This window comes from Budorcas taxicolor, chromosome 8 (assembly GCF_023091745.1).
Source record: "Budorcas taxicolor isolate Tak-1 chromosome 8, Takin1.1, whole genome shotgun sequence".
NCBI classification, from domain to species: Eukaryota; Metazoa; Chordata; class Mammalia; order Artiodactyla; family Bovidae; genus Budorcas; species Budorcas taxicolor.
In genome coordinates, this window is record NC_068917.1 from 75301038 (window position 1) to 75326705 (window position 25668).

Genomic DNA, 25668 nt, shown 5'->3' on the forward strand with positions numbered 1-25668 from the left:
CATGATTTTAATCAGCTTTTGTGTTTTGTGCTTTCAGATCGTTGGTATTAGTAGTAGTTGTTTAGATGCTAAGTCATGTCTGACTCTTTTGCAGCCCCATGGACTGCAGCCTACCAGACTTCTCTGACCATGGGATTTCTCATGCACGAATACTGGAGTGGATGCCGTTTCCTTCTCCAAGGGATTATCAGAGTATTGCAATCACAGATAAATGTGTTCCTCATCTCTTTCCTCTCTGTTTGCCTAGAACCTTGAACTTCTTGAAGGGCTCTTACCTCTAATCCCATTTCTGTCTTCACTGTCTGCTCTTAGGTTAAGGACCCTTTACTCCACATGTACTCTTTTTTTTTTTTTTTTTTTAAATTTACTTTTTGGCCACACCCTGTGGGATACAGGATTCGGAATCTTAGTTCCCCTATGAGAGATTGAACCCACACCCCGTGCGTTAGAAGGCGGAGTCTTATCCATTGAACTTCCAGGGAAGCCCCTACATTTCCTCTTTGTTCAGGAGTATCTTGGATATTTTCAGCCTTGATTGTTGGTGATACCTGGGATGGATGTAGAAGAGCATCACTAAGGAACGTGCCTGACAGCCATCAGCCACTTCTTTGTGTGGCCTTTTTTTTGGGGGGGGGGGGGCATTGTTTCTACAGGAGATTGTAATATTCCTGATAATTCTGGAAGTATATGGTATCCAATTGTATCATGACTTTCCACCTATGAATAAAAAAAAAGTGGTCTCAGTATACAGAGAGTGGTGGCATATATTGGTGTATCAAAAAGGAAGCACAAAACAGTTTTTCCTGATTATTCTGTCTATTATTTTCCACCAGGCATGCCCTATCATATTGCTCTGCCTCCTTTTGGCTTTTTTTCTTAATATTTATTTTTATTTATTTGGCTGCACTGGGTCTTGTTATGGACTGTGAACTCTTTAGTTGTAGTATATGGGATCTATTTCTCTGACCAGGGATGGAATCCAGGCCCTCTGCATAGCAAGTGCAAGGTTTTAGCCACTGAACCACCAGAGGAGTCCCCTTGTACTTTTTATCATTTCTGAAATTATCTTGTGTGTGTTTACATATGTAATATATATATTATATGCATGTAATTAGTGTGAATATTACATATGATATTGATGTATATTATTTAAATGCTCATATTTTAATATTTTATATATTTACATATATCTAAAACTTACTGCTGCCTTCTCCTTTAGAATGTACAGGAACTTTGTTTCTAGCACGTGGTAAATGCTTATTGACTGGTTTTTTTCTTTTTTAAATATAATGAATGCATCCTTTTGATAGCACCAGTGTATAAAGGTATGAATATCAAGCACTAGACTCTTAAAATGATTGAGGCGCAAATAATTAGTTGGTTGGTAAGTTCATTTTAGTTCACTTAAGGAAGTTCTTACTGAAGCTCAGAATAATGGTTTCATTTATTCCAGGTCTAACGTTTTTCGGGATGGTATAACAATTTTGGGGGACTTTATAATAATTGGTCACAGTCTCTTTTCAGTGATCCCATATCTCTGAAATTACAGTTCTTTTCCCATCCAGAATTCATTGATGTGGTACATTTTATTGAATGGCTACTCTGTACCAGCTCCTAGAGATGCAAAACTAACCTTGTCCTGTAGGTTCTTACCATCGAAGGGGAGAGGGACATTAGCCAGTGTGGTACAGGTAGAGTGCAGAGAGAGGAGCAAATTCCAGCATTTGTGGGAGAGACAGCCAAGCCAGAGTTATGGTTTTGAGGGAGAAACTTCTAAGATCCTGTAGATGTCAGAATTAGCAGTTAGAGAAGGGTGTGCTGTGTGAGACGTGGAGGGTTGGTGGGGAAGAGGAGAAAAGTGGTTCCAGGTAGAGGAGTCACATTACTGTGAGGATCTGGAGCACATGGGAGAATACACATGGCTTTATGTGGAAGGAGCATAGATTTTTGAGATAGTGATGGGTGTATAGTGTAGCTGGGAATGTGGGTAGGAGCCAAGATGGGAAGAGACTTACAAAGTGATCTAGTGTGTCTGGAGGACGGTGGAAATCACTGGATGTTTTTGTTGTTATTTTTATTTTTGGCTGTGCTGGGTCTTTGCTGCAGTACCTGGGCTTAGTTGCCCCTCACTCAGTGTGTGGGATCTTAGTTCCCCAAACAGGGATCAAATCCATGTCCTCTGCATTGAAAGGCAGATTCTTAACACCACCAGGGAAGTCCCAAGTGGCTGGTTTCAACCAAAGGAGGAACATGGGCAGAAGTTTAAGGCATGTGGATGATTGATACACTTATAAGCTAGGACCAACCCTCCATCCTGTCCATCCTATAAGTGGTTATCTGTTTCTGAAGTTGCAGCAGAGGAAGAGGTGGGAATGGGTCAGGGCAAAGCCATCCCTAGAGATGTAAAGAGGTCACCTCAAAGTGCACAGCTTGCTCTGTGTATGCATATTCAGTCGCTCAGTCATGTCTAATTCTTTGTGACATGGATTGTAGCCCACCAGGCTCCTCTGTCCATGAAATTTTGTAGGCAAGAATACTGGATTATGGTCTCCATTCCCTTCTCCGGGGGCTCTTCCTGACCCAGGGATGGAACGCACATCACCTGCATTGGCAGGCGATTTGTTTACCACTGAGCCAAAAGAGGTCCCCTCAAAGTGCACAGTTCATTATATGGCAGAATAATTGGTTAAATAATACTTTATAAAGGATCAAGGCAAAAGATGTTCTCACCTCCCATCACACCATTTTTTTTTTGGTCCTTTCCTCTGCCTCATTTTCTCACCTTAGAACAACAAGGTCACGCTCTTCCGCCAGCTGCAGCAGATGACATACAACCTGATAGAGTGGCGGTCCCAGATCCTGTCTGGCACCCTTCCCAAAGATGAACTGGCAGAGCTCAAGAAGAAGGTCACAGCCAAGATTGATCATGGGAACAGGTAAATCAGGGATGATGTCTGTCTCACTGAGAACTTGGAAAAACCCAGTCGCATTCAGGCAGAGGACACACCTCCCCAAGGGCTTGTGATCTTGCAGTCACCAAAGAATAATGCTTACTGCTTTCTTTCAGCTTGGGGAAACATTTGATTATGTAGAAGAAACTTTGCCAGTGCCCTTCATGAGCCAGCACAGGCCCCGTGCTGGAGCTCTGGTCTCAAGGAGACGACAGATGAGTGGGGCATCTGGGGTTTGAATGGAAGCAACTCCACTGCCAGACAAACTCAGAAGGTCTGAGCATCAGAAACTGACCATTTCTGGGACCTGAGATAATCTCTATCTTTATTCTTTTTTAAACTTTATTTTATGTTGGAGTATAGTTGATTTATAATATTGTGTTAGTTTCAGGTGTACAGCAAAGTGATTTAGTTATACTTATATCTGTATCTATTCTTTTTCAGATTCTTTTCCCGTACAGATTATTACAGAATATTTAGTAGAGTTCTCTGTGCTATACAATAGATCCTTGTTGATGATCTATTTTATATATAGTAGTTATATATGTTAATACCAGACTCCTAATTTATCCTTCCTTCCCTCTCTATGTTTATTCTAACAGTGGATTCTTTTTTTACATTTTTTTAAATTGGAGTATATTTGCTTTATAGTGTTGTGTTAATGTCTGCTTTACAGTGAAGTGAATTGACTGTATGTATACATATGTCCTCTCCCTCTTGTACTCCCCTTACTCCCATCCACCCCTCTAGGCCATCACAGAACTCTGATAGTAGGTTTAAAATCAGTAGCTTCATGCTCTCTCTTTCTCTTTGTCTTCCCCTAAGTGGGACTATTGTTTATGCTGTGTGCAAACCAGATTTGCCAGAATAGTAAAGCATGGTTTTAGCTTCTATTATGTCTTTAATAACCTCTGTAACCTCTTAATTAAGCTTCTCATTGGCCCCAGCATATATATGTAGGTTCCTGATACTACTGCTCTTTGGAAAATGAAAAATTCAATTAATTCATCAAAATTGACTGTGACCTGGAATTCAGCCCTCCTGCCCAGCTCTTTCTAAAACACTGGACTAGTTTCTCAGTTTTTGTTGATGATTCATTTGACATTTAGTTTCTGTTTCTGTTGTTGTTATTCAGTTGCTAAGTCATGTCTGACTCTGCAACCCCATGGACTGCAGCACACCAGGCTTTCCCGTCCTTCACTGTCTTCTCCAAATTTTGGAGTTTGCCAAAATTCATGTCCACTTAGTTGATGATGCCATCAAATCATCTCATTCTCTCTCACCCCTTTCTCCTCTTGCCCTCGGTCTTTCCCAGCATCAGGGTCTCTTCCAGTGAGTCAGTTCTTCGCATCAGGTGGCCAAAGTATTGGAGCTTCAGTTTCAGCATCAGTCGTTCTAATATATAGCAGTCCTTCCAATATTCAGGGTTGATTTCCTTTCGGATTGACTGGTTTGATCTCCTTGCAGTCCGAAGGACTCTCAAGAGTCTTCTCCAACACCACAATTTGAAAGCAGTGCTGGGAGATTCTTTAACAGCTAAGAGGGAATAAGCGGCTCCCCCTGGCACATATGCCGCCAGTGTATTTTTGAGTCTTGGCACAGTGTGGCGTCAGCCTGGGGGCCCCTGGTCTCTGCTACAAGATGGTAACATCCCACAAACAGCAGGACATGCCTGCCTTCTATTTCAGCCCTTGGAAGCAACTCGAGAAATTCAGCTGCTCCATTGGTGCATCCATGATTCAGTCTTTGAGAGGCCAACATGGGCCATCGCTCATGATCCTGGGTGGCCTGTGGGTCTGGCTCCCATGACAAGGGACCTACCAGATTGAATCAGTTGATGGAGAAGCCATAAAACAGGGCAGAGGGAAATTAGGCATTTTTGCTTTCTTCCCAAAGACTTAGCCCGTGGCTTCGCACTGTTATGCCAGAGTTTTCTTGCCGTTTGGCCATCCCCACTCCTAGATTGCTAGTGCCAGGAATGCTCTCTGGGAATTCAGATTGCAGTATCATGTTTCAACCACAATCCCTAGCTTCTTAGAACTAAGAACAGTTTTTTCTGCTTTGGTGTTGGGCATAAAAGCCTTGGTGGGATGGTGCCAGGCAGGGAGCCTATGGCTCTTACTATTACCACGCAGCACCCGGAGCTACGTTTATTTAACACAGCCAGAGGTTTCCTGTGCTAGTTGCTGCAGTCAAAACTAACATTGAAAGCATGATATATGCTAGATATTAGGTGCTTTATGTGCATTATCTCATTAAATTCCCCTGTAATCCTGACAGAGTATCTTGACAGATGAGGAACCCAGGGCTTTGCAAAATTAAGTAGATTACTCAGGGACTTCCCTGGTGGTCCAGTGGTAAAGAATCTGCCTTCCAGTGCAGGGGACTTGGTTTCAATCCCTGGTTGGGGAATGTAGCTCATGAGCCACAACTAAAGAGAAAGCTGCACACTGCAACAAAAGATCCTGTGTTCTGCAGCTAAGACCCGACACAGCCAAATAAATAGTTTTTTCATTGTTGTTGCTGTTTTTTAAATGTAGATTACCCTAAATCACCTTGCTAGCAAGTGTTAAAATCAGGATGTAAATTTTGGTTCAGCTGACACCAAAGTCCGTGTTCTGAGATTTTGTGATACCAATGCCAGGACTTCCTTCCTTCGTCTCCTTTAAGATAATCTTGAATGAAGTACTATCCCCCATGCCTGTGCTTTTAAGGAAATCAGGACAAGTCCCCCAATATTTGAGCATTTGTCTTTCATAGAAGTTCCCATAGCAAACTACAGATGATTAGGGGGAAAGAAGCATTGGCTAGAGTATTTTGGTTAGAATGAGTGCCAATTTTGCATTTTCCATTGAGGTTCTTGGGACCAGATTACTTTGCATATTATTTACAAGTTTGGGTAGCATTATCCTAAATTTTTTAGTTTTTGTTTGGAAAGAAGGCTGAAATTGAAAGGAGAAAATTCAGTGAGTTCTTGTCTTAACTTGTCCAGCACCCAGCCTTTCATCCGAATCCTCTGGGTTCTTCCATGAAAACTCTTATTTTCTATTTATGACTGTGCTGGGTCTTTGCAGCTGAACACAGGCTTTCTTTAGTTGTGGCGAGTAGGGGCAGCCGTCTAGTTGCCGTGTTCGGGCTTCTCATTGTAGTGTCATCTCTTGTTGCAGAGCAGTGACTCTAGGCATTTGGGCTCAGCACTTGCAGCTCTAGAGGTGAGGTTCAGTAGTTGTGGCGCATGGGCCTGGTTGCCCCAGGCTTTATGTGGAATCTTCCCAGACCAGAGATCAAACCCGTGACCCCTGCATTGGGAGGCAGATTCTTAACCACTGGACCACCAGGGTTGTCCCTCCATGAAGATTCTTCAGAAAAGAGTCTGCTGGTGAGGAGAACCAGCTGACTACTCCTTTGTTTCCAGAATGCTGGGGTTGGATCTGGTCGTGCGGGATGACAATGGGAACATTTTGGATCCAGATGAAACCAGCACCATTGCCCTCTTCAAGGCCCATGAAATGGCCTCAAAGAGGATTGAGGAAAAGATCCAAGAGGAGAAGGTGAGCTTCCTGAAATGTGCAGACCTTGACCATGGAGGTTCCGTTTTTGCTTTGGCTTTTTTGTGTGTTATTTTGCTCTTTTTTTGTTTGTTTGCTTTTAACGAAGGAAAGGGAGTCATTGACAGCAGAGGTGGCAATGTTGTTGAGAAGAAATATCCATTTTCTCATTTTAGAAGCAAAATATAACAAAAAGAACAAGGCAGCAGTATATGTTCTGACCTGGAAAGATCGCAAAGATACATATTACATGGAAAAGAGCAAGATGCAGGAACCCTGTGTATAAAATACTGTTATACGTATTTCAAAAAAGATTATACATCTGTGCTTGCTTCTGTGTAGACTAACTCTGTAGTGATAGACAAGAAATTGACCATTAATGGATGCCTCTGAGTAGAACTGAGTGGGAGAGAACCCTTTTAAACTGTTTAAACTTTTGAATTTAGTCCATAGATTATGATTTCTAAAGGAAATTAAGATTTACAAATGAAGTTTTTGAGAGATTTTAAAAATTGTAACTGGACAATAAATAAAAATTTGAAAGGTACAGAAAAAGAAAAAAGTCACCTACATTATGACTGCCCAACCATACTGATGTTTTGGTGTATGTTCTCGCAGTCTTTCTGTTCTAATGAGTAAAGAGTACTATTTATTTTCTTTAATTTGTAGGCTTTATTTTTTTTAGTACAATTGTAATGACATTTTATTGTGTTTCTGGATCTAATGGCTAACTGTGGCTGAGGACAGACCTATCCAATGGAGTCTTATTTACGATGAGAGTCATTCTCCCAAAGAATGATAATGAATCATAAATTTTATGCTTTTGAGGTTTCCCCAGGAGCCATTGTGAGAGAGATGAGAACTTCTCAAAGCCATTAAAACCATGAGTTATTATAACCTTTAGATATATGCTCTTTAGACAGCATTTATGAAACTATTTGGGTTCAAACCCTTTCACAAGACCTTCATTAAAATAATAATTCTGTTTGGCTCACTCGCTTACTTGTCTCTTTACATTTGCTTTCTTACTAAGTGCTTGTTTTGGGTGGTACTGGATTGGCCAAAAAGTTCGTTTGTGTTTTTCTGTCTTCTTTACAGAAAAACCTGAACGAGTGTTTCCAGTCAACCCAATAATTCTATCTGGCCCCGTTTTGGAGGCCAGTGTCTTTGCCAGTGTTTCCCATTTGCTGAAACCAAGATGACTTTCTCTCCTGTCCTCTGTGTTCAGTCCATTCTACAGAACCTGGATCTGCGGGGCCAGTCCATCTTCAGTGCCGTCCACACCTATGGCCTCTTCGTGAACTTCAAGAACTTTGTCTGCAACATCGGGGAAGATGCAGAGCTGTTCATGGCCCTCTATGACCCGGACCAGTCCAAGTTCATCAGGTAGTGGAGACCCAGGTTGTCTTCCATCAATCTTGTGAAAATACCCAACTTTCACCTATCCGCCTCCCTGAGGATTTCTTTGCTGAGTTTGAGAAGGGAAGATGGAGACGAAGGGGAGGATTTCAAGGCAGTGGAAAATAAACCCCATTGGGCTGCTGTGCTTTTCTGAGTGACCACTGAAACAGTGCAGTAATAGTTCATGTCTTCACTGGGTTTTAGAAATCACATAAAACTCATCAGAATAAAGAAGTTGTAGTACATATATACAATGGAATATTACTCAGCCATAAAAAGAAATGCATTTGAGTCAGTTCTAGTGAGGTGGATGAACCTAGAGCCTATTACATGAAATGAGGTAAATCAGAGACAGATAAATATCATATGTTAATGCATAGATGTGGAATCTAGAAAGATGGTGCAGATGAACCTATTTGCAGGGCAGCAGTGGAGACGCAGACAGAACAGACATGTGGACACAGCGAGGGCAGGAGAGGGTGGGGCGAATGGAGAGAGTAGCATGGAAACGTGTATATTACCATGTGTAAAATAAATAGCCAGTGGGTATTTGCTGTATGAGGCAGGGAGCTCAAACCTAGTGCTCTGTGACAGCCTGGATGGGGTGGGAGGTGGGAGGGAGGTTCAAGAAGGAGGAGACATATGTATACCTACGGCTGATTCATGCTGATACACGGTAGAAACCAACACAATCTTATAAAGCACTTATCCTCCAATTAAAAATAATTAACCTCATCAGACCATGGCGACAGGGATGAAGGAATTAAAAACTCTATTATGGAGAGGGATGAGGGAGGGATGACCCAGCAGAGCACTGAGGGCTTTCGGGCAGTGAAACCGGCCTGTATGATGCTGTCACAGAGGGTGTGTGTCTTTTCACATTTTTCCATACCCATGGAGTATCCAACACCAAGAGTGACATCTAATGTAAACCATAGGCTCTGGGTAATAATGACGTCTCAGGGTATGTTCAGTGATTATAACAGTGAATCCACCACTCTGCTGGGGGTTGTTGATAAAGGGGGAGGCTGGGCATGGAGTGCTGATGTTGTGTTTTTAATCGCTCAGTCGTGTTTGACTCTGCGACCCCATGGACTGTAGCCCGCCAGACTCTTCTGTCCATAGAATTCTCCAAGTAAGAATACTGGAGTGGGTAGCCATTCGTTTCTCCAGGGGATCTTCCCATTTCAGGGATCAAAGCTGGGTCTCCTGCATTATAGGCAGATTCTTTACTGCCTAACCCACCAGGAAGCCTGGGAATGGAGTGGGGCATAGGAAAGTCTGTACCTTCCTCCCAACTGGCTGTGAATCTAAACTGCTCTAAAAAAGTAACGGTTATAAAATTTCAAAGACTTTAAGGAATAATAATAGACTTTGTTCAACCGACAGTCATCTGCTGCTGAGCAGCTAAAAAATATTGAGAAGATGGTTAAAATTGTTTGTTTCTAAAATACAAATCTTATGGGAGTGTGTTGATGTGGATTCCAGGGAATGGACTTGGAACAATTCTTATAAAATTATATTCCTGATTCAGCAAAGCTGAAATTTATACAGAGGATTTGAGATGAAAGAAAGACTCCAGATAGAATCTGGTAGAATGTACTGTGTCTGTGCCCATCATGAGTAGTGCTTGTCTTGGGGCTGTACTCGGCGTGTCTCTAGGAACTGGGCTGCAGCCAGAAACAGAGAATGGTTATTGATGTGGTCTCAGTCCTGCCTGAATTTCACTGAGCTCTGGACCGCCTTTGGACCCTATTAAGCCTGTACTGAGAGCAGCTTCCTCCCCACTCAGGTGCTCACCGAGAATATTTTTCTTTCCCTTCACCAGTGAAAACTACCTAATTCGTTGGGGCAGTAATGGAATGCCCAAGGAAATCGAGAAGCTCAATAACCTTCAAGCGGTCTTTACTGTAAGTCCTACCTATGTTTAACCCTTTCCTTAGTTTATGATGTTTGTGAGTACATGTGGTAAGTATATAGAAAACTTAAAAACTGAAAATATGAAAATAACAATTCTCATAATCCCTCTAGTAGGAATAATCCGCTCGTTTATTCACCAAATATTTATTGAGCACCTCTTAGAGACCAGGCACTGATCTAGGCACTTGACATACATCAGTGAACACATAAGATAGAATGTCCTGATTCTCAAGAGTTGTTTTTGTCCCAACGGAGCAGACAGTAATAAGCAGTAATCAGGTAGATGAGTACTTTGTACAGAATGTTAGAGGTTTGAGTGCTTTGGGAGAATTGGGAGTTTCTGGGCTGGGGCAGGCATGCTGTCTTAAATAGGTAAGTCAGGGCTGCTCTCATTGAGGAGGAGCTTTGGAGTAAGAACTTCCAGTTGAAGAGGGAGTAAGCTCTGCAGATAGAGAGAGGAGTCTTCCAGGCCAAAGTTATTGCCTGGGCAAAGACCGGGCTAGACTTTTCTGTTGGCTTGTATTCTAATGGACTTTTCCCTCTGTTCTTCCATTTCCCCAAGGCAGGAGGTGTGCTGCTGTATATGGATTAAGAGCCAGGAAATGTATTGAGCTATAGCTTGGAATCTGCTGACTCTTTCTCATAGACTAGGAACTCTCTTGGGGTTCTTGCACTTTTTTTGACATCAGAGCTTGAAAAGCCCTGGAGCTGCTGCCAAGTGCTCTGAGCAGTGGGTGGGTTTCCCAACTCCCATTAAGCCTAAAAGAGATACTGACGTCCCTTTCTTCCTTTTTCCCTTAAGCCACCCCCATATTTTGTCTGCTTTTTCTTCTTAGTCCCTCTTACAGCAAAGAAAACAAGAGTCTAAGATGAAAGTACCAAAGGAAGTGATAGGAGCAGTGGTCTGTGTGTTACCAGGTTCAAGCTTGCTCTGCTTGCCGCTGGACAGGCCAGTAAGTCAGGAGACAAGGTGTTAAGGCAATGAATAACTTTATTCAGAAAGCCAGCTGACCAAGAAGATGGCAGACTAGTGTCTCAAAATAACCATTTTATCAGGGTCTGGATGCCAGTTTCTTTTATAGAACAGGGGAGGGGAGGAAGTCCATAAGTGTTTCGAATATCTCCTGGAATGGCCAGCTTCTGGGAGGGGATGTGTTCATTTCTTCTGTCTTGAAGCCATTCACAGGTGGACAGGATCTGGATGTTTCCCTAAACAAAGGCTCTATGGTTTAACCTTCAGGCAGAGGCGCAGGTATTCCTGAGGCAGGCCATTATGTATAGACAGTATCCTTTTAGTGAACAAAAGCTATGGGAAGCAAAGGTTAAAGTAAACAGATCCAATGTGCAATCAGATTTTGTTCTTCCCTGTAACACCAGTGCAGGCTTATTCTTCCTCCTTTCCTTCCTTCCAACTTTTTGTTGTTCATTCTGTCCATTAAAACTCTACCCCTAGGACAAGAGTGGTCTGTTTCTATCCCTGCACTGACCCATCCATACCTTTACCGCCTAGTAAGTATGGAAAAGAAAGAGTCTAGAACTCTTCCCCAAAACATTATTTCCTCAATTCTGAGATATGTGTTTTTTCCCCCTGAAATAAAAAGACATTTATCAGTCAATATGTACATTATTTAAAAAATTTAAATATTATTAAATTGTTGGTCCATCTTTTAATTAACACTGTTTTAGAATAGCTGCGATTCACTCACCCTCCCTCTTCCCCCTATCAATTAGGCTCTTTCTATATGCAAATTCATGTCCAACTTTTTCTATTAGATGAAACATGACTGATGCCTTGGTCCTTAAACATTCTACAGAAAGTTCATTTGTAAATGATTGCATATTAATAAATAATATCAGTGTGCCCCAGTAAATTTAACCAGACACTTGTGTTGTTGTCTACAGAAAGTTCATTTGTAAATGAGTGCATATTATTAAATAATATCGGTGTGTCCCAGTAAATGTAACCAGACACTTGTTGTGTGTTAGTCTCTCAGTTCAGTTCAGTTGCTCAGTCATATCCGACTCTTTTCGACTCCATGGATGCAGCCCACCAGGCTCCTCTGCACATAGAATTCTCCAGGCAAGAATACTAGAGTGTATAGCCATTCCTTTCTCCAGGGCATCTTCCTGACCCAGGGATCGAACCCAGGTCTCCTGCGCTGCAGGCGGATTCTTACTGTCTGAGGCACTTGAAGTCTTTCTGTTAACAGAAGCCTCACAAAATCTAGAGTAGAAACTCAAGGTTGATATTGTCATTGGTGTATATTCCTAGCTCGGAGCCCTGAGTTAACTTGTGAACTGATTGTTTAAAAAGTTCTTTCTTGATTCAGTAAAGAGGCCTTGGGAAGCTGTTTCATGAAAGGAATTTGAGATGCAGTTAAATCATTTCTGATGTTAAGGTGAATGAGTTATGTGAGCTTTGTGGGTTTACTCACCCATCCTAGGAGTACAAAAAAGCTTAGAGCATGAGCCACAAAAAGACAGAGACATTTCATCCACACATTTCTCATTAATCAACACACACTGAGAAGCCCTCAATGGATACCTCTCAGAAAACAGAGGAATAATTACAAAAAGCAGAGCATGTAAATTTCTGTGTTATAGTTGCCTCACAGGATTATTTGGAAGGTAAAATGAAATATCACCAGCCTGTGTGGATACAAAATAAATGTCAGTGTCTCATAAGTTTTAATTTCATTTGGCACTGGAAGGCATCTGGTGCTCAGATATGCCCTGGCAGGATATAAAGTAGATGTGACAAAGGACCGTGAATAAGCTAGAGACTTGAGGATGAATATGATCTGATTTATAAATTTGAAGCGGGAGCTGGGGAATTTTTTTTAAATTCTTTTTTTTAATACAGTCATTTTCCTGTGAGGCCGTGAGAGTTCTTGGCTGGATGTGGATGGGGGGAGGAGAGGAGTCATTCTGATATTTGAGCACTAAGGAGTATGGTCTGGGGTGTTCCCTGGTGGTCCAGTGGCTAAGACTCTGGGCTTTTAATGCAAGGAACCTGGGTTGGATCCTTGGTCAAGGAACTAGATCCCACTGCCCCAACTAAGAACAGTTATAGCCAATAAATAAATAAATAATTTTTTAAAAGTATGCTCTGAACAGTATTTTAGTGTAGAGTCAACAGAAAGAAACTGGAGGTGAGAGGGTGATGCAACCTGACCTCCTTTTTCTGTGCTCTCTGCCCCATAGGACCTCAGCAGCACAGACCTCATCCGGCCCCGCATCAGCCTCGTGTGCCAGATTGTCCGGGTCGGCCACATGGAGCTGAAAGAGGGCAAGAAGCACACCTGTGGACTCCGGAGACCCTTTGGAGTAGCAGGTACAGAAAGAGCCCGAGATGGATGTAAAATGGTGTCGCTGCTGGGGAGACAGTATGATGGGGGCCTAAAAAAAATTAAATGTAGAACTTAGGATCCAGCAATCCTACTTCCCTACACTCAAACCAGGTAAAGTCAGGGTGTATATTTCTTTTAACTTTAAAAAAAATCTTCGATTAGAGTTCAGTTGATTTCCATGTTGTGTTAGTTTCAGGAGTATGGCAAAGTGTTCAGGTATACATATACAGAGTGTTCAGTTATACATATACATATATTCATTCCTTTTCAGATTCATTTCTCATATAGGTTATCAGAATATTGAGTAGAGATACCATAAATCAATCTTGGTTATCTTTTTCTTTTGAACTTTTTTATTTTTTCTTGGAGTAGAGCCGATTGACAGTGTTGGGATAGTTTCAGGTGGACAGTGTAGGGAGACTCATCCATACCTATACATGTATCCATTCTCCCCCAGATCTCCCTTGCATCCAGGCTGCCACGTGACCTTGCAGAGTTCCATGCACTGTATACAGTAGTCCCTTGTTGGTTATCCACTTTAAAGATAGCAGCGTGTACATGCCCATCCTTATACTCTTGCTTACAGCAGCTCATTGGTCACAACAGCCAAATGGTAGGAGTAACCCAGGTATTTGCTGATGGATGAATGGATAAACAAAAGGGTCTGTCCCTACAATGGAACAGCTTGAAGCAGTTGGAAAACTCTGTCACATGCTCCAGCATGAAGAAACTTTGAGGATGCTGCATTAAGTGAATTAAGCCAGTCACAAAAAATGAATACTATATGATAACTCACTTTTATGAGGAATCTAGAATGGTCACATTTACAGAGACAGAAAGTAGAATGGTAGTTCCTAGAGACACAGGTGGCAGGGTAAGGGGACACAAGGAGGAGGTATTTTTTAAAGGGGTACAGAGTTTCCGTTTGGGAAGAGGAAAACATCCAGAGGTGATGCTGCATGACAATGTGAATGTTTTAATTTTAAAGACTTTTTTTGATGTGGACCTTTTTAAAAATCTTTATTGATTTTGTTGCACTATTGCGTCTGCTGCTCATGTTCTGGTTCTTTGGCCACAAGACATGTGGCATCGTAGCTCCCTGTCTAGAAATCAGGCCCTCACCCCCTGCATTAGAAGATGAAGTCTTTTTTTCTTCTTTTCTATTAAAAATTTGTATTGGACCATCGTTGATGTACAATGTTGTATTGGTTTCAGGCATATAGCAGAGTGAAGCAGTTACGCATATACATATATCCACTCCTTTTTAGATTCTTTTCCCATATAGGTCAAAGTATTGAGTAGAGTTGCCTGTGCTGTGCAGTAGAAGACAAAGTCTTAAGCACTGGCCTGTCAGAGAAGTCCCGATGTGAAAGTTTTCAGTGCCACTGAGCTGTACATTTTTAAATGGTCGAAATGGTAAATTTCATGTTATGTGTGTGTGCGTGCATGCTAAGTTGCTTTAGTCATGTCTGACTCTTTGCAACTCCATGGACTGTAACCTGCCAGGTCCCCCTGTCCGTGGGATACTGCAGGCAAGAGTACTGGAGTGGGTTGCCATTTCTTCCTCCAGCAGATCTTCCCGACCAAGGGACTGAATCCAAGTCTCTTGGGTCTCTTGCGTTTGCAGGTGGGTTCTTTACTGCTAGCGCCACCTGGGAGGCCCCATGTTATATGTTTATTTTTCCACAATAAAAATAATTTAAAAGAAAGAAAAGAGGGAGGAAGGAAAGAGAAGACCCAGAGACAGTGCAAGATGAATTTGGTTGTAAGTGTTAGCCTCAGACATACCGCAGTCACTGCTTGGAACTGGCAGGTACTCGCTTTTGGTGGTGCTCATGTAGATACCCATGTTTGTTTCTCCCTCCCTGCCCAGTTATGTATCTTGTACACAGCAAGCCTCTGGGTAAAGCCTCTGTTTGTCTATTGGAATCTTCCTTGCCTGCAGCCATATATTGATCTTATCTGAATAAAATTCTCCTTGGAAAGCTGTTTGCCTGTCTAGGAAATTTACTCATCAAAGGCAGCATTGCTTTCAGAGAGGGTCATTGGCTTCAATCAGACTCCATAACCTCCAGGAGGCCCTCCATTTTCCTCTGTAGTTTGTTAAATGGAGGATATATATTTTTGGTCTTACTCTGACATTTTGGTCACTAAGTAGTCCTGAAAGCCATCAATCCTGCTCCTGGAACGAGGATCCAGAAACTCCACATTGTCAAGTTCGACCTATGGGTCACGTGGCTGGTGACACGGCCCCAGGAGGCTGTGTGCATCGTGGGTTCCTTGAACCGCCCTGCACCCCTTTCCTCTCAAGGTCGGCCGGGTTGTGTCCAGAGGGGACAGCACTATTCGTGATAGTGAATTAAAATGAAATCCCAGGAAAGGCAAGCAGCCTTGGCCCAGGACTATTTAGCCACCTACACAGCAATCTATTCCTTCATAGAAGTTGAAGGCGTTTTCAAGGTCGTTGTCCTTCAAACTGGGCTAAGGAGATTGGAACATCAAGCTTGAGGCTTTTATTTGCTCCTGTGTTTCTGTGTTTGTGTGTGTGTATGTATGTTCACGGCATGGAGATTAATTTAGTTTAAGCCTTGATGCCAAACATCAGCAGAGGTTAGCGGTAACTAGATGATGTCCACAAATGCACTGCCTACTTGGGGGTTTAAATTCAAATTTTGCAGTATTTGTCTGTGTGCATGTATGCACTCACATACAATGTTTGCAGGGGTTTTTTAAGAGCTGACAGCAAGTTGATGTCATGCCTGCTTTTTACAGCTTCCTTACAGTAACATTAATTCCCAAGCCTAATATATTATGTGTTTAGGTTACTTTCAGCAAGCATTTCCTCCTGGTTCCTTAGTTTTTCTTATGATTATTGTCTCATAGCTTGGTATTTCTTTTAATCTCCAAACAGGTTACCTAGGGCGTGGATTATTAGTGTATGTTTTATGACTAGTTTGTAATTGATTAACCAAGGCTTGATGGCCTCTTGCCTCGGGGCCTTGTCTACCCTCAGCTGCCTGTGGAGTCAATGCCCCACTTCTTAGTTCTCTAGGGAGCAGGCAGAGTTCGGTTAAATGGTTTGCCCTGTGATCACTGTTGGGTTCATACCCTGATTTTAACCACTTAACACTTCTGACCTAGGCAAAATTACCTACGTTTCCCTGTGGGTCAGTTTCCGCATCTCTCTTTTTTAAACTTCATTATTATTTATTTATTTGGCTGCATTGGGTCTTAGTTTCGGCACACAGTATCTTTGTTGCATCATGCAGGACCTTTCATTGTGGCATGCAGGCTTAGTTCCTCTGCAACATGTGGAATCTTTGTTCCCCGACCAGGGATCAAACCTACATCCCCAGCATTGCAAGGTGGATTCTTAACCACTGGACCACCAGAGAAACCCCTCTTTTAAAATTTATTTTTAATTGGAGAATTAGTGCTTTACAATGTTATGTTGGTTTCTACTGTACAACAATGCCAGTCAGCTATAAGTATACATATATCCCCTCCCTCTTGAGCCTCCCTTCTCATCTCTTAAAGTAGGACTGATACTAATATTTGTATCAAAAAGATAATATACGCAGTGGGGTTAGCACAGTGCTTCCTTAATAGCTCTGCTCATATGTGAAAGAGCAAATCAGTATATGGTCTTCTAATCTGTGCTGCTAATGACCTGCTGCCCTTCGTTTATGTGGAAACCAGTTGAGAAAAGGTCACATCAGAGGGCCAATGGGCCACTTCAGGTCTTGAGTTTCTCTCCCAGGTCTTTTATTCTGTTGACACTCCTGCCAAAAAAAAAAAAACAGTATTCTCTTGTGTCTTAGAATGTGGGCTTACTAAAAATTGTCAGTGTCATATGACTCAAGAATTAAGCAACTTGGTCTAGTAGAACTTTTTTCATATTTATTGTTTTTATTTATTCTTTTAAAATTGGAAGATAGTTTCTGTACAGTGTCGTGCCAGTTTCTGCTGTACAGCAACATGGATTAGCTACGTGTAAACATATATCGCCTCCGTCCCACTGCCCATCCCGCCCCTCTAGGTCATCAGAGAGCAGCAAGCTGAGCTCTCTGTGCTGCACAGCAGGTCTCCACTAGCTGTCTGTCTCATACGTGGCAGTGTAGATACGTCAGTGCTGCTGAGCCATTCATCCCCCTCTCTCCTTCCTCCTGCGCTGCCCTCAGGTCTCTTCTCTGTGTGTCTATTCCTGCAAGTAGGCTCAACAGTACCATCTTTCTAGATTCCATGTATATGTGTTAATGTAAGATACTTGGTTTTCTCTTAATGACTTACTTCACTCTGTATGACAGACTCTAGGTCCATCCGTATCACTTACAAATGACCCAATTCCAGTCCTTTTTGTGGCTGAATAATATTCCATTGTAAATATGTACCACGTCTTTATTCATCTGTCAGTGGACATTTAGTCTGCCTGCATGTCCTGGATATTAGAGTTTTTAAAGAGGGTAGTCTGCATCTGAGAACACCCAGACCCCTGCCGAGGACCCTGAGGAATTGTTCTTCTGCCAGCCTAGGGACACTGGGAGTCACTGTTGACAAAAAATGAGCTGTTCTCCATCCACTGTTGACAAAAAATCATCTCTGCCTGCTCTCTCTTCCTCCAGGATTCTGTTTGCTGATACTGTAATTTTCGGAGTTCCTCACTGAGGCCTGAAGTAATTAGCTTCTCTTTTTTTTTGCAATTTTATGTTTTTTTGTTAAACACCAAACACATTTTGTATTGGGGTATAGCCGATTAACAATGTTGTGATAGTTTCAGGTGAACAGTGAAGCAGATACTGGAGTGGGTTGCCATGCCCTCCTCCAGAGGATCTTCCCAACCTGGGGATCAAACCCGCATCTATTAGGTCTGCTGTATTGGCAGGCAGGTTCTTTACCACTAGCCCCACCTGGGAAGTCCAGCAACTAGTTTCTTTAATTAAGTTTTATCTTTTTCCTAGTGATGGATATTACTGATATTGTTCATGGCAAGGTGGATGATGAAGAAAAGCAGCATTTTATTCCCTTTCAACAGTAAGTACTTTGGCACGTACACAGGTTAGTTGAGACCTGGGTTAGGCCTTTGGGAGCTGCATTAACACAGAACCAAGCGCTCGGAACCTTTTGCCTGGTTAGACAAGGAAAACTCTTAAATGGGAAGACTGAGAGAGGAGCTGACAGAAGACTATATTCAGAATCCTCGTATTAGACTCCAATTTAAGAGAGTAACCTAACTTCTTCTGATTCTACAGAAATGACTGAAGCAATATAAGGGACACATCTACCAGGTTATGGTAGAGTATAAATGCCAGAGTCTGCCTGTACTTTGTTGTATGGAACAGTTATCACAGAGGACCAGGAATTAAGTAGCACAGCACAGGGCTTCTCAGACTGTAACCTAGGCATGAATCACCTGGCATCTTGTTGGAATGAATGCAGAACGCCATCTGGTGGGTCTGGAGTCTCCATCTAATAGGCTTCTAGGTGATGCTGCTGTTGCAGGTCTGGGGAACACACTTGGTGAGAGTGAAGGGTGGACTAATCCTTGCGTTCCTGCAAGTGGAGGAAAGCCGGCCCAGGAGTGCCTGGAAGGATGCCCCCTGACCTGCACTCAAGCCCCCTTACTGAGCCTCAGGAGCTGGAGCCCGGAGTGGGCCGCTGGGGGACGCTGGAGAGCTGATCTCCATCCCTGTAGCTGAGTGAGCGTGCCTGTGAACATCATGACTGACCCCAACAGGCATGTGCCACTTAACCTCGCATAGGCGGTTGGGAGCATTGCTGGGTCTAACTCCCAACGAGATAGTCATGTCAGTGAGAAATGATGATTGTCTCGGCCAGTGTAGAGCCACTACCACAGATCAGTGTGATAAACTGAGAATTCCAGAAACTAGACCCAGGGATATTTGAGTTACTGTGATTTTATTAACAAGAAGTAATGGGTTAGCCAAAAAGTTTGTTCAGGATTCTCCATAAAATGTTATGGAAAAATCCCCTATCAAACTTTTCTGACCAACCCCAATAATATGGTTATATTATTTTTAAAAATTATTTTTAAATGATATTTAAAAATCAGTGGAGAAAGATAAGCCATGCAAAAGCTATTGTTCAAGATGAGCCAACCATTTCAGAAACGTAAGTTAAATCCTCATCTCCCAACTTAAACCATCATAAATTCCAGCTGATAACACATAAAAGGGTAAGAGCCAACAATCTTAAAGTACTATAGGAAAATAAAAGTTTTATACGATGTGATGTGTGGGAAGTCTTTCTGAGTCAAATACCAAAGATTTGACTGAAAAAAAGACATTGATTTAACCACACAAAAATTTTGAACAACTTATACATAGAAAAAATTTAATAGAAACCTTGGCAGTTTGCTATGTCATATATAATACAATAAATATTAAAATACATAGCATAGACATGAATATGTAAACTATAAAAACATGCTTATGATAAAGATAATTTTCATATCTATGAATGTTATTTCTGCTATATATACATATATTATTAGGCACTGTGTGTATATGTACTAGGGGCAGCATTCATGAATATGAACTGTTAGTTATTCAGCTGTGTCTGACTCTTTGTGACCCCATGGACTGTAGCCCACCAGACTCCTCTGTCCATGGGATTTCCCATGCAAGAATACTGGAGTGGGTTGCCATTTCCTTTTCCAAGGCATCTTCCCAAACCAGTGATCGAACCCGGGTCTCCTGCATTGTAGGCAGACTCTTGAACATTATATGAAATACTATATGGTAACATGATACAGTAGCTTCCCCAGTGGCTTAGCGGTAAAGAATCCACCTGCCAATGCAGGAGACACAGGTTCGATCCCTGGGTTGGGAAGATACCCTGGAGAAGGAAATGGTAACCCACTCCTGTATTCTTGTCTGGGAAATCCCACTTTTGTAGCCTGGCAGACTATAGTCCATGGGGCTGCAAAGAGTCAGACACAACTTAGCAACTAAACAACAAAAAAATATGATACAATATTATCTGTGTATGTACAAATAATCGAGGCAGCACTCATGGACATGAAATTTTATCTGCTCCATACAAATAATATAAATAATTGTAGAACAGGAGCAGTACTATGGATATGAATTGTCTCGAATGCATTTCTCTGTATTTGTCTCACTTTATGAGGTGGGTTTCTGGTTTGGTTATGTGCCTCCCGCTTGCTTACTTTCAGAACCTACTGTTTTCTAGCAGTTGTGCTGAAACACTGAGTCCTCAGATTGTCTCTGCTACAGAATAATACAAGCTTTGTGTCTCTGAGGAGCCCAGCCCTAATTTGATTACCACTCACTTTGCAGCCAGCAGCCACTTTAAAGCCTTTACGATGCAAATCATGGCCTCTGGCATTGAACTCCCAAGATTTATGGCAGAGCTTTTGTAACTTAACCTCAAAAGCTTTACAGTGATTGTGTTGGGAGAGTTTTATACACATATCCTGCTAGACTGAGAGGATGTCATTTGAAAACAATGCATTCTGCGGCAATCCCACTTTTTAGGAACATAGTGCAGTGTGGTGGTGGTGGTTTAGTCCCTACGTCTGTGTTCAGCTCTTGCGACTCCATGGACTGTAGCCTGCCAGACTCCTCCATCCAGCCTGGGATTTCCCAGGCAAGAATACTGGAGTGGGTTGCCATTTCTTTCCCCAGAGGATCTTCCCATCCCAGGGACTGAACCCTGTTCTCCAGCATTGCAGGTGGTTTCTATACCAACTGAGCCACCATGCTCCTATACTGCAGTATGCTTCCTGTGTATTTTCAGGATACAGGTCTGAACCCTGCAGAGCAAGCTGGCCTGTGTGTTGTGGGCAAGAGACCAAAACCACAGCCGAGAAGACTGGCGACTATTGTCCTACACAGGGTGATAGGGAGTTCCCAATAGTGCTTGTGCTTTCCATAGAATGGGGGCTGTGCTTCCCTCTTTGATCACCCTGTGAGAATCTCAGCCTGATTTGATTGTTAAAGTGAGGCTTGTTTGCAGGTGCCTGTGCCATTGCAACCCTATATATAATTCATCATCACATGGGATTCTACAAACACCATCCACAATCCATTGCATACGTAGCACTCTTGTACACTGAGTGTTGGCAGTAGGTGGGAGCTTTCAGGGCATGCGTTTTCAGGTCCATTTCCTTACAGATGAAGAAACTGAAGCCTGAAGGGGAGACTCCGGCAGAGCTTACTGTCAAGTAGAACCAGAACTGGGGGCTGGGTCTCTTGCCCCTGCTTCCACCCTTCTTCTACAGTTCCATTCCTGCAGCCTCTCCCACCTTGGAAAGCACATCAAGCACTGCCTCTGGTTTCAGTCTTATCATTTGACCATCAGTTTTGTTTGTTCTTGAGTTGCTTTTTTTCCCCTTTCTCCCCCCAAGTCATTTCAAGATGAATTTGCTAAGATAGGCACCCAGTGGGAAAATAAAGATGGAAAGTATCCTGTAGTTAGGTTGCTTTACTGTTTATATTTTCAAATGATAGGCGCATCAGACCCAGCAGTATCTGAGGCTCTGCTGCAGAGACTTCCTCTTTTTGTCTTACCGGTTGTTTCTCATTTTCCCAGAATTGCCATGGAAACGTATATCCGACAGAGGCAGCTGATCATGTCACCCCTGATAACATCCCACGTGATCGGGGAGAATGAGCCACTCACCTCAATCTTGAATAAAGTGATAGCAACCAAAGAAGTGAATCACAAAGGACAAGGTACTCGGCCCGTGTACCGAGCGGGGAGGGGCTCTGGTGGGGCTCGGGAGTGGTGGCCTCAGAGCTGAGTCCTTGGACTTGGGCCCTTTCACTATCTTTCTCTGATGTAAAACAGACCCTGCTGGGGACTGCCCACCTCAACTTCTGACTGACACTGACGGCAGTTCAGACTTGAGAGCATTGTCTCGCAGCTGTATTTTGTAAATTCTGTAGAATGAATTCTTATCTGATAAGTCTCCTCACTTTTGTCTGCTCTATGATCCCAATGCTCTAAATTAAGGCACAAAGAAAAAGAGTTTGAAGATAATTATGTTCCACTTTCTGTATAGGTTTATCCCATTACATTTCCAAAAACTGTGAAGAAAGAGACCAAAGTCATATAAATGAATATGATTTCATATAAAATAATGGGCTTTCCAGCACATCGTTTCTTCATACCTCCCTATGTCATTTTGTTGACTTAGTTTTAACTCCGAGGAGTTTTGCTGATTGAAACTAAATTTTAATTCGGGTAACAAGGGAAAATAGTTAAAATTTAGATACCAAGGTGGTGATGATTGGGTGTCAGTTTTTGAAGATTGAGTTACTTTTTTTTTAAACCACCTTGTAATTGTCTTCTAAAGTGGAAGCAATTAGGAAATGTTATTTTTGGCATATTTAATTTGCCATGTATTGACAGTTACCCTGAGTGCGAAATAGATGTAAGGAAACATAGATTCTAAAAATGAATAACCAGATATATTTCTGTTGTTTTAGAACTCCTAACCTAAGGATGTAATTTGTTAGAGTGGAAAATTCTTAAACTAATTAGATTGCTGTGTCTCTATAATTTTTTTTATAAAACTGTAAGAAAATATTCCTTCTCTTCCTTCCTAACAAAATACTTTTCAAATGTTTTCATGCTCTTCATAAATATTTTTTGTGGCTGTGTAATATTCCATTGCTTGGATTAGTATTTTCTTTTCCCAAGCATGGAATCCCCTAGGTAAATACTTAAGTACTTTCTAGTTTGTCACCATTATAAATTTAAATAACTCTGGTATGGCTATCTTTATATATGAAGATACATAAGATGTACTATAAAAGATACATACTGCTGCTGCTAAGTTGCTTCAGTCATGTCTGACTCTGTGCGACCCCATAAACGGCAGCCTACCAGGCTCCCCCGTCTCCGGGATTCTCCAGGCAAGAACACTGGAGTGGGTTGCCATTTCCTTCTCCAGTGCCTGAAAGTCGGAAGTGAAAGTGAAGTCGTTGCTTGGTGGTGTCCGACTCCTAGCGACCCCATGGACTGCAGCCTACCAGGCTCCTCTGTCAGTGGGATTTTCCAGGCAAAAATACTGGAGTGGGTTGCCATCGCCTTCTCCGAAAGATACATACTATCTTTTTCATATTTAGGACTATCTCCCCAAGAAAATTCCCAGAAGTAGATTTCTGGATTAGATGATGGGAATAAGTTTATGACGGGAGACGCACATATTACCAGAATGCTTTCCATAGATGGGTACTAATTACTATCTACCTGCTTGGCAAACTGATGTTTAAAATTCTGTACCTGTTTCAGGGGTGAAAAGTTGACTTCTATAACTCTGTTGCATTAAAAAAAAAATGACTTCAAATTATCTGGCAGTCATATGTATTTATAATTTTCTAAAGTTTTCAGTCTCAGTTTTTGTAAACTCTTTGTATACTAAAGGTAATAGTCCATCCAGTTAGGATGCATACTTTTCAGTTTCCGGCTAGCCAAATATTTATAAACTTCTTGTATTTCCTGGTGAATTGTGTATTCATGTTTTGTTTATTTGTGATCTGAACATTTTTCATCAAGTGAGTATAAACTCATAATTTCTTACAAGTATTTCACCATGCCTTCTGTAGTTGTATGTAGTGTATGGTATATGAACTATACCTTTTGTTTTTTTAGGAATATCAAAGTTTCAGCTTTTATAGATAATTATTTTGCTTTTGTGATTTCTTCATTTGTTTCATTACTTAGAAAAATGGTTCAGAAAGCTGTACACTTATTTTTTAAATTTCTGATCTGTTTTCCTGTTATCTTTTACATTAGGAATTTATTTTAATGAAAATGTGTGGTGAGAGGTTAGATTGATTCTGCTCTGAGTAGAATAGAATATTCCAGTACATTTATGGCATTGATCTATTGTTTCATTTGTTATATCTCTTTTGCTGTATGCTTAATAGCTGTATATGATAGTACTTGATTTCATTGATTTATATATCTTTACTACTAATATCAGTCATTATTATAACTTCACAGTATTTTGGTATCTGATAGGGACCATCTTCCCCCTATCCCCCAGAGCAAACATCTGTTTACCTCTCTGTCAAATTCTCAAAGAAATCCTGCTATGCTTTTGTTGGGAGTGTCATTAAAATTCTAAGTTAACTGGGGTAGAATTGATGTCTTTACAGTAAAGTGTCTGCGCAATAATACCAGGCATATATTTTTCTTAACGTTTGAGTGTGCACTTATTATATAGATCATAACAAAGAGCTAAAAATTTGTCTTTTTTTTCTTTAAAGGACTTTGGGTGTCCTTGAAGCTGTTGCCAGGAGATCTCACACAAGTTCAGAAAAATTTTTCACACTTGATTGATCGATCCACAGCTATCGCACGGAAGATGGGCTTTCCTGAGATAATCCTTCCAGGTAAATGCTTTGCTTGATTCACCTGTTATGCATCCTCTAGGACTCTCTTCCACATAGCCATCACTTTCAAAAAGTGTTTTTTTATTCAAGTGTAGTTGCTTTACAATGTTGTGTTAATTTCCACTGTACAGCAAAGTGAATCAGCTATCAGTTCAATTCAGTCACTCAGTCGTGTCCGACTCTTTGCTGTTATACATATATCCCCTCTTTTTTGGATTTCCTTCCCATTTAGATCACCACAGAGCAATGAGTAGAGATTTCTGTGCTATACGTAGGTTGTTGTTAGTTATCTGTTACACATAGTATGGATAATGCTTGCCTAGAGAATCCCATGAACAGAGGAGTATAGTGGGCTACAGTTCGTGGGGTCACAGAGTCGGACATGACTGAGCGACTTAACACACGTGCGTACAAATAGTGTATACACGTCAACGTCCATCTCTCAGTTCATCCCAGCCCCTTTCCCCTCTGGTTGTCCATACGTTTGTTCTCTATGTCTGGGTGTCTATTTCTGCTTTATAAATAGGATTATATATAACAGTTTTTTCCAATTCCACAAATATGTATGAATATGATTTTTGTGTTTCTGGTTTACTTCACTGTATATGACAGTCTCTGGGTCCATCCATGTCTCAACAGATGACCCAATTTTTTCCCTTTTTATGGCTGAGTAGTATCCCATTGTGTATATGAACCACATCTTCTTTATCCACTCCTCTGTTGATGGACATTTAGGTTGTTTCCATGCCCTGGCTGTTGTAAATAGTGCTGCAGTGACCACTGGAGTGTCTAATGGGACCCTCGAGGCAACATGGATCAAATTTCATCATTCACAGTTGCAGTTTCTTAGCAAACTACCCAGTAGGCAAGCCCAAGAGAGTGCTCTTAAAAGTAACTTAAAATTTTCTTTGTTTCTCGTCCTTTGTGTTCTGCACAAGTCCTTCTGAAATACTTCCTAGGCCACCCATTAAGTAGCACAAATAACACAGGTTCTCTGTGCCGAGAATTACTTGCTTCATCTGCACATGCCTCTTCTCATGATGACATCACCAACACTGTGGGCTCCTTGACAGGAAACTCCAGCAAGGTGCCCACTCAGCTCAGACTCAGC

The 25668-nt window shown here is 41.7% G+C and overlaps 1 protein-coding gene across 5 annotated transcripts in view; it reads left to right on the plus strand.

The window, feature by feature from the left end:
* The window catches only part of DOCK5 (dedicator of cytokinesis 5), a 278155-nt gene that overhangs the window by 137059 nt on the left and 115428 nt on the right, over nucleotides 1-25668 (plus strand). For 4 of the 5 annotated variants that reach the window (XR_008199821.1, XM_052645001.1, XM_052645003.1 and 1 more), the window contains exons 6-13: nucleotides 2788-2936; nucleotides 6367-6502; nucleotides 7728-7885; nucleotides 9729-9810; nucleotides 13025-13154; nucleotides 18129-18201; nucleotides 21745-21887; nucleotides 24432-24557. Coding sequence is in view for 4 of the 5 variants with exons in the window: in XM_052645001.1 (XP_052500961.1) it covers nucleotides 2788-2936; nucleotides 6367-6502; nucleotides 7728-7885; nucleotides 9729-9810; nucleotides 13025-13154; nucleotides 18129-18201; nucleotides 21745-21887; nucleotides 24432-24557 (997 nt within the window). In the remaining variant the exon portion in view is untranslated. The remainder of the gene's footprint in view (nucleotides 1-2787; nucleotides 2937-6366; nucleotides 6503-7727; nucleotides 7886-9728; nucleotides 9811-13024; nucleotides 13155-18128; nucleotides 18202-21744; nucleotides 21888-24431; nucleotides 24558-25668) is intronic. The other variant, XM_052645004.1, reaches the window with a different exon arrangement.